General features: G+C 41.2%; 1 protein-coding gene across 3 annotated transcripts in view; it reads right to left on the bottom strand.

The window, feature by feature from the left end:
• Window positions 1-1,190: 1,190 nt before the first annotated feature.
• Window positions 1,191-12,326, bottom strand: part of kif13ba (kinesin family member 13Ba) — a 45,399-nt gene continuing 34,263 nt past the window's right edge. For 2 of the 3 annotated variants that reach the window (XM_067595897.1, XM_067595904.1), the window contains exons 31-40: window positions 12,057-12,181; window positions 11,678-11,953; window positions 11,421-11,573; window positions 11,182-11,259; window positions 11,024-11,074; window positions 10,577-10,733; window positions 9,697-9,827; window positions 9,434-9,493; window positions 8,245-8,839; window positions 1,191-7,192 (exon numbers count right to left, since the gene is read on the bottom strand). In XM_067595897.1, coding sequence (XP_067451998.1) covers window positions 6,987-7,192; window positions 8,245-8,839; window positions 9,434-9,493; window positions 9,697-9,827; window positions 10,577-10,733; window positions 11,024-11,074; window positions 11,182-11,259; window positions 11,421-11,573; window positions 11,678-11,953; window positions 12,057-12,181 — 1,832 coding nt within the window. In that variant the 3' untranslated portion in view covers window positions 1,191-6,986. The remainder of the gene's footprint in view (window positions 7,193-8,244; window positions 8,840-9,433; window positions 9,494-9,696; window positions 9,828-10,576; window positions 10,734-11,023; window positions 11,075-11,181; window positions 11,260-11,420; window positions 11,574-11,677; window positions 11,954-12,056; window positions 12,182-12,326) is intronic. The other variant, XM_067595910.1, reaches the window with a different exon arrangement.

The raw sequence follows: 12,326 nt of genomic DNA, 5'->3' as shown, positions 1-12,326 counted from the left end.
TTTATTTGTCTACACACAAACTCTGCTGGTGAAGCCGCGAGAAAAGCAGAGAAAAAATGTCATGAGAAAAACAAAAGTGGTGCCAACTTTAACCGATAATTTTGTGTTCATGTAACATAATGAACATTTACTGTAGCAAGAAGCTGAAAATATATTTTTTGTGCTTTTTAAAATGATCTGGTCAGCTGTACAGCCTTGAATGAGCTTTGATTAATCTCACTTTAGTTCTTGACCTTCAACATCGTTATGTGAATAATAATCCCAACTCAAGGTCCACTTACTAGGTTTTTCTAGGTCTTTCAACCGTATCACACAGCCCTCATCAGCGGATGAAGTTAGCTCCATGGAAAATGACCAAACTAACTATGATCCTCTGAGCTTACGTCAATGAATCCATCTCCATGGAAACTGAGCAGACTCCATCCACCAGTAAAGACCAAGTGATACTTTTGAAAGCTCCGGTAAAGAAGGTACACAAAAACAAAGACGCTGTAAGGAATCTGTGAAGCAACTGAAATACAAACTGTCCAGTTTAATCTTTACTGAATATTTGTTGAAATGTAAAATCACTGACATCATTCTGTTTAATTTGATTTAATTACTTTTTTAAGGGTTTACAAATTGTGATGGAAGGTTTAAGTGTTTCTATATTCAAAAAATCATTTACAGATCTGAAAATTCAAGTAAAAAAACCAAGTTGCTCATATTGGAATCTGAAATTCAGACCGTTTTTAAAAAACAAAGTTAATGATCTTTCTTTGCTTCTGTACAGACAAGTGGACCTTGAGTTGATTGTTTTGTCAACATTTAATTGATTATTTCATGAATTTTAGAGCTGAAATAAGTCAATCAATTGTTTGATGGACAGAAAATTAATCTGCAACAATTGATAATCAACTAATTAAGCTTCTCAATTGTGAAGATTTGCCTTTTTTAAATATACAACATTGTTAGTTGAATGTTTTTAGGTTTTGGACTGTTGGGCGAACGATGTTGAACAGAAATCTGTCAGGTGTTTATTATTTATCTCACCAAGCTAAAAAAAAAAAAATAGACTAACAGTTAACATGAGGCACCACTTACCTCCAGAGCTGCTACAAGTTGTCAGTTTGTCAGTTTTTACTACAGTCTCACAACTCTGCACATTTCTTTAAACACTAAATCAGTTCCGTACAAATAAAGAACAAATACTCTGTTAATCTTTCTTTTTTATTTTTTTCTTACCAGATTACTGTTCAGATGATAAAAAATGTATTATATAATACATGTTTATTCTTTGGATTGCAGCATATTACATAAAACAATTAAATTAATCAAAACCCACACTTGTGCTCAGATTTTCTTTTTATAAGTCTTAATATGCGCATATATACACATACATACATACATAGAACCATTCCAACGGTGCACTCACACATACAAATGACACATCAAGACAAACCCGCTCCACAGAGCCGACAAACATGATTGATAACGATTAGTTAGGATGATCATGGTATAATACTGTTGTCCAGGATGAGGCAGGGACTCGTAGTGAATAACGTTAACCTCATGCTCCATTATTAAAAGGTTTCTTTATTCCCTGCAGTTGAAAGGTTACAGGGACTGGAGGAGTAACATAATTCTAACAAAACTCCCTGACAAGCAAGCACCAAACCCCTCTCTACTTCCACCATGACGCAGCGCACTTTAATACGACTGCTGATACCGACTGCCTTTAAAACGCACCGACAGGAGGAGCTGAATCGTAGTTTTCCTGGAAAGCAGATCCCAGTGCTAAAAAGAAGCTGCAGAAAGGCTGCGTATTGCTTGTTTGTGTGGTTTATTCTAATATTTGAGAACATACAGAAAGGGAAGCGGGTGCAGCCACTTCAAGCAGGTGTCAGCCAGACAAGGCCTCCGCAGGGAAGAAGTTGGCAGAACGCTCTGAACAGGCGAGAAAGAGGTAGTAAAAAAGGTGAAACACTCACTACCAAGGCAGGAAAATGTTTTATCTCTCAAGTGGCCAATCAAAAAAAAATCCTGCTGCTGTTACTATGTTATTTTAACCTCAGATCTGTGGCTGGCAGCATGCTGATCCCAGGCAGGCAGAAGCTGACAGGCACGCTGCTGTAGGGCAGTGGTGGGGTGTCATTTCACAGATTTGGATGATTTTCTGCCTTTATATAAAATTCCCTGCGTTGGAAGTCGGGCTTTTTCTCACTCTGAGGTTTGACAGCAGTCACCGGGAAGCGACACGATGACCTTCCCTCCGGTTGAAAAGGCAGTAATAAAACCTGACAGCTCCCGCGACCGAATGACTCACGACTAAATGGCTATTTTAGAAGATGGGAGTATTTTTATGTTATTTCAAACAGTAAACTGAGTGGATTCGTATTGTTTTGGAATGACGCTCTCTAACAGTAATGTGTTTAGTTAGAGAGCTGGGATTATTCCTGCTAAAACCAGTCTGGCTCCAGGTGGAAGGCCACGTTAAGGCGGAGGATATTTAGCTCCAGACCAGCGATCCCAAGGTTGGCAGAGCTGCAGGAAATGCAACATTAGGCGCAAAGATATGGGACCGATTCTGAGCAAGACCGGAACTCTTAAGACAACAAAAGAAACAGACAAAAATAAAACCATGAAAAAAAAAAAAGAAACATTGTTGGGAGCAGAAGACTTGTACAGATCAATATGCAGTCTGGAAATGCTTGGACACAATCACATCAATAAAAATAGCACTAAATGTGGTTCTGATGGTTGATACACTCACTAAAGTATCACTTTAATCTCTGGTGATGAGACCACTGAAACAAAGTTACCAAATCTAGTCTGTTCTGAGCAAAATATTATTATTAATTATAGTTTCTTATTTTTTTACAGCTCTGTGGATCATGTGTGCATCATGCAGCCCACAAGCTTTCCATCTAATGTCACACTTCATCTAATAAAGAAATACATTTATGATGCTGCAAACTGTGGAGAATGACAGAGGAGAGTGTTTGCTGCAGGATTGTACAACAAATGTGTTTGTTGTGACCAAAAAAAAAAACCCCAAACAAGTCAAACTGTTGTATTGAAAGGATGACAATGAAAACCATTTAAGTGAAATTCAAACAACAGGTAACTTGAGAACACTGAATCATAAAATCCAGGTTGGATTTTTCATCTTACATGTACAAGTTTTCCAGAGATGAACTCTTCAATTCTGTCTGGAGGCTTTTGTGCAAATGAACTGAAGCGTTGATATGAAAACAGTGTGTGGGAGATACATGGTCACATGGTTTCTGAGGCACAATAACATAAAGGAACATCCAGAAGCCTGAAGTGATCTCAAACCCCTATAACTGTGCCCGGGACAAACACCAGGATGGGAAAGTCCACCGGCCGCAGGAACTGGTACGTTTTCAAAACCAGCAGCCAGTTCCACAGTTTGACCAGCTGGCAGGATGTGTAGGAGGTTTGTCGCTACCAGCTTGTGTGTCGTAAGTATGTAAAGTGGCAGCTGGTGGTCATTTCCCATCTTGGCAAAGACGCGCGGACACAACTGATTCAAAACCTGCTCCACCCAACATTCACACACACACACACACATACATCCAAACACACGAGAAAACTTTACTCCTTTCCTTTATTACCACATAACTGTTATGAACCACAATATTATAAAAAAAAAAAAAAAAAAAAAAACCCGAACCAACGAACCACTTCACAACCTGCCAACAACCACCTACAGTAACCAACCAATCAGAGGACTCCCAGGTCCCGGGCTTTAAGGCCATGAAGATACTGGATAATAAATACACAGATAATAAACTAGACTATGATGATATATCATCTCCTCCTCTCAGACTTCAATGCAAATCCAACATTATAGTTTCCTCTCATTCCTCTTTAAAATCCAATGCAGGAGGGATTTTTCACCCAGCATCTCTTCTTCAAGGCTCAAACCACAAAGTGCCTCATTTTTAGGAATTTTACTGCTTCATAAAAAATACATTGGCCACCGAACCAAAGTTTAGTTTCTCCATCTGGGAATTAAAAAAAAAACAAAAACAAACTATTTGAATTCCAATCTAGCACACAGTAAGACATACGACTCCATGATTCGACTGATCCATTTACAGGTAAATTTACAATGCTAATAGCAGCAATTTTCATGGAATCATTTGTGCAACATTTATTAAAATATAAAAGGCTTTTTTATCAATTTTCATGCGATAAAGGCATGTGTACAAGCGTTTAAATATAAATAGTAAATTCACGCCTCTCAGATTAAGAAGACGTGTGATGATAAGGAATGGAAAAACATCCAATGATAGTGTTTGGACATACTGAGTGCCTTTTACATGCACATGTATTCCAGATAATGTATCTATATGCATCGTCATCTCATCACATCAGAAATCTTTAGACACTTTTTTTTTAGTATACACAGATAAACTACATGTCACCATGGAAACAGCTAAAATGTTCAGGTTTGTCAGGATATGAGGACACAGTACTTAAGTATCCCAAATAATGTTGAAATATTCATTTTCCACCATGAAATCAACCTTTCAGCACACGCCTGTTGCTCACATGGTGAGACATCGACTCGAACCAAACACTTTACTCAGACCTCAGTCTAGTCTCAGAGGACACTCCAGCAATAGCACTTAACGAGAGACAGACAAAAGAGTCAAAATCAAAGTAGCAGAGGCTGAGATATGACTCAAGCTCACTGGGAACACTGGATCCTACATTTCCCATGATGCAACTTGATCGCATCTTTTGTTAGATCCTCCCCACCTGATAAAAGCCCACGTTTATCAAACTCTGCACTTTTAACGCTGACTCTCTGTTTTAAATTCTCTGTAGTAACCCTGATGACATCATCAGGGTTATTTTATCAGACTCCCTCCAGAGCTACACAAGACGTCACACAACAGTAACCTCTACTTCATGTGTAAATCGAGTGCCCCTTTAACTATTGGAAAAGTATTGGAGGCACATGTGCGCTCTGTCTACATTCTTTATGAATTGATGGAATTCATAAAGTAAGAAACTGCCAATGCTTTTCCATGTATAAATAAAAAGGGATAAGGTCACTATAAAACGTTTAAGTCCCTCTGGAATGTGATGTTCAATAAAATAAAAAATCTAATTAAAAGAAAAAACAAAGCAAAGTACACCACATCACATCACATCATCATCACATTACATTTTCCTCAACAGACGTGTCAGGAATAAATCAGTCAGAAATGCTTTTCATGATCAATACTTTCCCAAAATGTACAGCTCCTTCTCCCAGTTGTGTCAGTCATTTAGAAATCAAAGATTAAACCGAGATTCTTTTAAAAACTGATCAAATGCATAGAAGCAAATTAACTCTCCAGCATAAAGCACCCAGCAGAGCTTCAGCGTGTCCTTCTCACTTTCTTTTCCTCATCATGTACACCTGCCTGTTTTACCACCAACAGTATTACTCTCACAGAGCCTCCCTGTGTCCGAATGTCATCAGCCACTTATGAAGGACCAGCAAATGTGCTTACGAGAACAGAAAAACAACATCCAGATGGCACACACAGATGGAGAATCTATTCTATTTCCACCATCGTCACATTACCGCGGTTGGTTCGAGGGATCTGTAAACGTATCCGACACCTCTCTGTCTCGCTGCATCGTGACTTCGGACCAAACTGTTCACATACAGACACTTCTTATCCTACATCCCTGTGGAAAGACTCCCGACGTCTCCAGTGCAAAAATAAACTTTTAAAGCCTCCCAGTACAAGCGACTCGCTCCCACAGTGGCTGGGTCCAATGAGGACACGACATCTCCTGCTCCACACATTTTAACAATAACACGACACTTAAACCTTATTTGTGCACACAGGGCAACACTGTACAACATATACAAATACACACACACACACACACACACACACACACACCTTCTCGTCCTTTTCCCCTCTGCAGTCCCTGAGATCACCTCACACTTAGCACAAGGCATTCTCTTAAAACACAAACACAGCTAATAGAAATTAAATATGAAGAAAAACAAATGCAAACCAAGCCGTGGTGAAGGCACATTCTGGGAGGATCCATCTTCAGAAGAAAAGAAACGGGAGTCCAGGAGGGAGAGACGGGTCTCGCATAAAGAGCCAAAGTGTCAGTCCACAGACTGGACCTGCAGAGTTCAGGGGAGTGGCAGCAGGAGCAGGGGGATTCTGGGACATCTGAAGAACAGATGGGTGTCCCATATCCAGGTATGCAAACACATCACAGGTCAGAATAATGCAGTCTGCTGTGATTTGAGGTTCAATCCATTTTCAGGTATTTTCTATTTGATTTCTCTTTTATATTCTTGATATTTTCTAGTAATGATTCCCTCATAATGAATGATTTCCATCATGAATGATGAAGAAAATGTGGAGAAGTCTATCTGCCAGCATCCAACTGGAATTTTTTTTATGCTGATAAACATGTTTGTTATCCTGCTCTTAATTAGACTCTCACTCAAATTATCTTCAAATTTAGACAATTCACAGATGTGGAAAAAAAAAAAGTTCCGCCTAAAACGTGACTAGTTTGCATCCCTGCATATAGGAAGCAGCCCTGAGGCATCCAATCCACAACCCAGGAGAGCTCCGACACTCCCAATATGACTTCCATTCACTCTCAGCAGTCTTCCCACTGACTGCTGTTCATTTATCTTCCCCACTTACCGTAATTATGATAAACAGTCCTTCCATGGACTTCTATATACTCTGCATAGTCTTTCATCGACTTACTTGCATTTGCTCTGAATAGTCTCTTTACTGTCTTTATCATAAAGATTTTATTTCCATCTGTTAACCGTGAACGGATGTAGTGAGTGTAGTTTCCAACTATAAGAGGGTAGGCAGTATATCAGTTCTGATGTGTGAGCCAGTTGCATAGCTGGGAGGAGGAAGAAGAGAGGAGGAGGAAGAGGAGGGCTTTGGGGAGTTCATCTCTCCCAACCAGCTCCTTGTTTCCCTGTTTCAACTGCTCCAGGACTTGCGGTTCTCCCCCCGGCGGGCAACAATGCTTTCTCCTCGCAGGACGGGGACGTGGGCTGGAGCTGCGAAGTCTCCCGTCCGCCGACTGGTGCGATCACGGCAAGACAGCCGGTCTGGGCGAACCAGCACCCCGTAACCTGGTTTACACTGGAAATACCGATGGCCTCCGACTGAACCGTCATTCTTACCTGTAGGGAGGAAACACTGAAGGTCACCACCACCGAAAGGACGTCATTTAGTACCGTACGATAAACAAGAAGCAATGAAGTGACAGGAGAGCCAATAACAGCTCACATAGCACAATCCCTAAAAAACTCTAATTTGAATATGGTATTTATTTGTGGCCATTAGGAAAAACATGCATTATATAGATGTTAAATGTCACAGGAAGTTTCAGTTTCACACTAAGCTGCTGTCATCAACACCTGCTGTTTATTTCTGATGCTTTCTCACTTGCTCTCTAGTTGTATTTAGCAGATAGTTTGGTTTTATTTGTTCAGGTTTTGGAATGTTCTTATCACAACACTGAAAAATACACTGAAAAATATCTCTCTGTGAATAGTTTCCCAGCTACTCTGGATAATCCACAGATGTTGCTGTGAACAACTTTCATTGGAGCCAACTGATACATAAGAAATAGTCAATAAAAACTGAGTTCTGTGGGTAACCGGGACGCTCTCTCTGGAGAGAAGAATTGCTGTTTTTTTGTTAATGTAATTATTAATTGATTAGGTCATTATTATTTTTCACTCACAAAATTCCATTAAGTACTGGGGTGGTGGCTGAAATCTCAGAGAGGGATATCTCAACACCTGGACAAATAAAACAACCAATACAAGATTGGAACAAAACTATCTGCATGGAGAGATTTCACTAAGGATATTATGGGAGAATGTTTGGTTTTTTTGTAATTTGGGTAAACAAACCTTTAGATTTAGTAAAATAGAAACAGAGCTTTACTGTGGAGCTGTTTGGAATGCTGCATCTTATTGTAGATTACAATATTATAATCAAAGACACATGCATGATTGTGTTGAATCAGGAATGGGACCAAGATGGAATGAACATCCTGATGCTGCATTCAAATCCCTGACTGTGGATTTCATCATTTTAAGATTGTGAATAATACAATGAGTCTGCACAATTTATTTATTATATTTATTTATATTACTGTGTTTATGGCGTAGGCGCACACACATACACAAACTCACATACATGCCGAGTGTAAAGGCCAACTTACCTACAGGAGTGTCGAGCTCCACCCCCACCCACACTCCCTCAGCAAACTGCGTCGTTCCCACGTAGCGCACTGTCCCCGCCTTATTGCTCCCTACTGTAACATACACGCCTTCCGTCAGCCACTCAGGCAGCACGTCGTCATGGTTACGCTCTTCATCGTCCACAAAGATCTCCAGCCTTTCAAAACCTTCGCCACCACCTCCTCCTCCTGAGTTGAGCAGCTTCTGTTTGGAGAAAGAGTTTTCTGCGGTCACATTGTTGTGATTGGCTGAGCTGTGGGAAGTGGTGGGAGGAGCGACGGTGGCCATCTTGGTGCCACACTGAGAAGGAGCGGTCATAGCATCGTTCCTGTCAGCGCTCTGGTGCTGGGGGTTTGTGGGTAACGTAGTCTCAGCAGCCAGGAGGGAGGAGGACGAGGAGGAGGGTTGGAGAACGTCAGACAGGGTAACTGTAGAGACGCTACTGGAGAAGTAGCCGCTTGACGACTGGCTGAGGGGGCTGAGGGGTGTGGTGTCATGCGGGTCATGCACAGGAAGAGGAGGGACTTCTGGGAACTCTGCCCGCCTGTCTTTGGTTGGGGGCCGTAGAATAGCAGCCTATGGGAAACCAACGGTTGCCGCAGGAACAGAGGGACAGACGAGAGCATGCAGATAAGGCAAAACAACAAAACGATTAACAGCAAAAATAATCACCTTTCCAAAAATTATACAATCAGGTGCTACAAAGTCTAATATGTTATGTCCAGAGCAAATAAATTTTGTAGGACAAGTTGCACCATCTGCTAATCTTTTCTTTTGACATTTGCAGCCACATCGGTTGTACAAACTTAATCTCCCTTTGGGCAAAAGAGTAAAGGTCTTTGAAAAAATACTGCATATACATTTATGTTACTACATCAAAACTTCAACTTTGACCAGATCCAGAACTACAAGTTTATGATATCAGACTCCAGACTGAAACTGGGGTCAATGTTGTGCACCTTGAATATGAATACTTATCGTAAGATCTATAAATGCTGTGGTGGTTATAAATAAACAAAATACCATAGATTCTTTTGGGGGGGGCTGTTTTGTGTCAAAACAAAATCCTATACTGATGATATCCAACTCTTACATAAAAGCTGAATCTGAGCCAAGAGTGTCATTAGATCAACCAACACTGTCCAAGGAGGGGAAAGGGGACATTCTCACCGTCTCAGCCTTCACTCTGTTGTCGTCCCCTCCTGATGATGGCATGATACGAGGCATGTGCTGTTGAATAACAACAAACAGGGTCATGACAAGGAAACACTTGCACATATATGCATGAACGTACGCCGGCCTCTCTGTCAGAGCTTCAAATTCACTTGCGGTAATTTAATACTATACATGAATGAATGCAGACAGTATAAGAGTTAAATAAAGAAATGAGTATTCTGTACTGCTCTGAGCTGTACTAAAGCATCTTTGCTGACCTGCTGGTTGTGCGGCGAAGGTCTCAGCTCCTTCTTGTCATCTCGCGCTGGAAACAGAGACTTGAGCAGTTTGGGCATCTGAGGAACCAGCGCCTTAACTGAAAGATAAGAGGCAGCAAGTCCTGAACGACCTGGGGGAGGGGATGGGGAGGCGAGAAGAGAGGAAGGAAGCAAGAAAACAAGAGGAGGTGTGGGAGGCAGAGGAGGCATGAAAGATTAAGACAGGAAGTTGAAAGCGAGTCCAGGAAATGGCAAAAACCCAAACACAGTGATAGACTGACAGAAGAAGACATCAGCCGGCCATTAAACACACAGATGATTGATTTAATCATTACTATGTGATTAAAAAGCATTCTAATCAATGGATTATGAAACACAAATTAATAAAAAAAAATCATTAATTCTGTTCTTTAATGAACAGAATTAATCTAAAGGATGTCATAATAACATGAATTCTGACTAAAATGGAAAAGAAATCACAGAGACAGAAAAATATTCAGATTGATCAGACCAAAAAAAAATTGTCCAGACAATAAAAAGCTTTGTAATGAGGATGAGAGGAGAGGAGAGAGAAGCTCACATTGTGTTAGACAAAGCAGGTTATAGAAATGGATGTAAAGAACTCTAAAAGGAGGAGGGATGAGGAGAGATTAAACATAATGTTTGCTGGGAAAGAAGGAAACAGCGAAGACGTAGCACTTTATAATGTAAATGGATACACAGAATGAAGTAGTGCAGTGAGATCAGACTTTAGATCAGGATGTAAAAGAGGCAGATGAAAAAAGAGGAGAGAGAGATGTTGGAGTATGGAGGAGAGGCATTTATAGGGAGGTAGAGAGAAGTGGAGAGGAGAGGCAGAGGGGGGCAGAGGGAGGTTTACCTTGCTCTGGTTCCTGGTTCTGTGGTGGGCTCGAGGCGAAGGGAGTAGGGGATGAAGAAGGGGAGGTAGAGTAGGTGGAAGGAGAGGAAGCGGGACGGGGGAGGGTGCGGTGAAATTGAGAGGGCATAAAGATATCCTGCTGGCTCTCCCATCGACCCTGAGAAGCAGACAGGCACAGAGAAGAAAAATGGTGGAGGTGAAAAATTAAAAAAAAATACATCAACATATAATAAGAGAGATGTGTCACTTTTTATGAACAGATTGATAAATGACATACAGTTTATTAAAGATTTCAAATTTGCTGCTCTAAACACTCAGTGACAGGTAGGTTTTGTTTGCCAGTGGATCCACAATCTATCTCAATGTGTTTGAACTCGTCATTTTGAACACCTGTTGTCAAAAACAGTCAACATGAAGATACAAGATGCAAAAAAAAGAGTGTGTTACCTTATCGTCCAGCAGGCAGGTTGTGGACAGGTCCTGTCTACTTCCAGACAGCTAAGGATGGTAAGACAGAGAGCATATTGAGATAAATCATATTATATTATATGATATTATCTCATAGTACATTATATCAGTATGATGGTATTGCATTTGTGTTTTACCCTGTGGACAGATGGAGAACTTAGACTTCGTCTGTTGCTTTTCCCTCTTGAAGTCAGTTGTTCCTTTACTGCCACCTCCTAAGACACACACACACACACACATTTTCAAGGTATTGGATAATGCAACATTGAAAAAATATAAATAGTGGTTTCAGACTTTTACAGGCCTTCATCGATCATCTTCTAGGCTGCTGTGACTGCATGCCTGCCTGTTAATCAATGTATTTCATGTACTTCACCTGTCTGAGTCTGTCCAGAGTGAGGATGTTCTCCAGACTGAGGACACTGCGGAGGTATTTCTCAATGGCAGCCTCATCATCACCTGACTGGCTGTTGTGAGCGCTGGCAGCGAGCCGGGCCAGCATCTCTCTGTCTTCTGAACCGGGGGCGTCCTGATGAGTCAAAACATCACAGAGATTCGTGTTCAATAATTTACCCTGCTCAAAATATTCTTGAGCACAAAAAGTGAATGTCTGACATTTATCCCTGGACGTACCCCGGGTATGTTAGAGACCACCTCGAAGGTGACCCCACAGCCCGGTATGGTGCTGCGGGTGGACATCCTTTTGAGTAAGTTTTGGGCAAAACCCTGACGCCCAGGGTTAACGTTGACGCAGATCCTCTTCCTCAGCACCAGCTGCATGTCGGCGGGGTGGCTTAGCTGAACCACTACTCGAACCGTCAGGTATACCCGCTGCTCTGGCCAAGCTCCCCCGCGACTGAGCTGCGGACACTCATGAACGGTGGAGTCCCATGACGCCTCTGCCTTCACCTGAGAATCAACAAAAAAGTTACTACTACCGGCTAATGAAATGGTTCCTCAAATGCTTTTTTTGGGTTCCTTAGAAAAATACCCCATTAAGGTCTGTCCTCACCTCTCCATCGTAGTGTTTGACAATCTGCAGGTCAAAGAAGTCATCCTCATCCTCTCCACTCAAGGTGGCATCCCAACCTCCAGCTTCAGGGACCTCAAACTGGTCTTGAGAGCTGAGGTCATCAGCTGGAGAAACAACAGAAATGAAAAAGTAGTAAATGGTGAAGTAGCCTGACTGTAAAAAAAGCAGAATTACTCAACCAATGAAAATATTATTCTTTGAAAGTTCAACTGTGTTTTCACAATAGAGATCACAATTCAAAAGTTAAGT

The sequence above is a fragment of the Thunnus thynnus genome, chromosome 1 (assembly GCF_963924715.1).
Source record: "Thunnus thynnus chromosome 1, fThuThy2.1, whole genome shotgun sequence".
Classification (NCBI taxonomy): Eukaryota; Metazoa; Chordata; class Actinopteri; order Scombriformes; family Scombridae; genus Thunnus; species Thunnus thynnus.
Note: the sequence above shows the minus strand (reverse complement) of the source record. Positions and strands in the feature narration are given on the sequence as shown.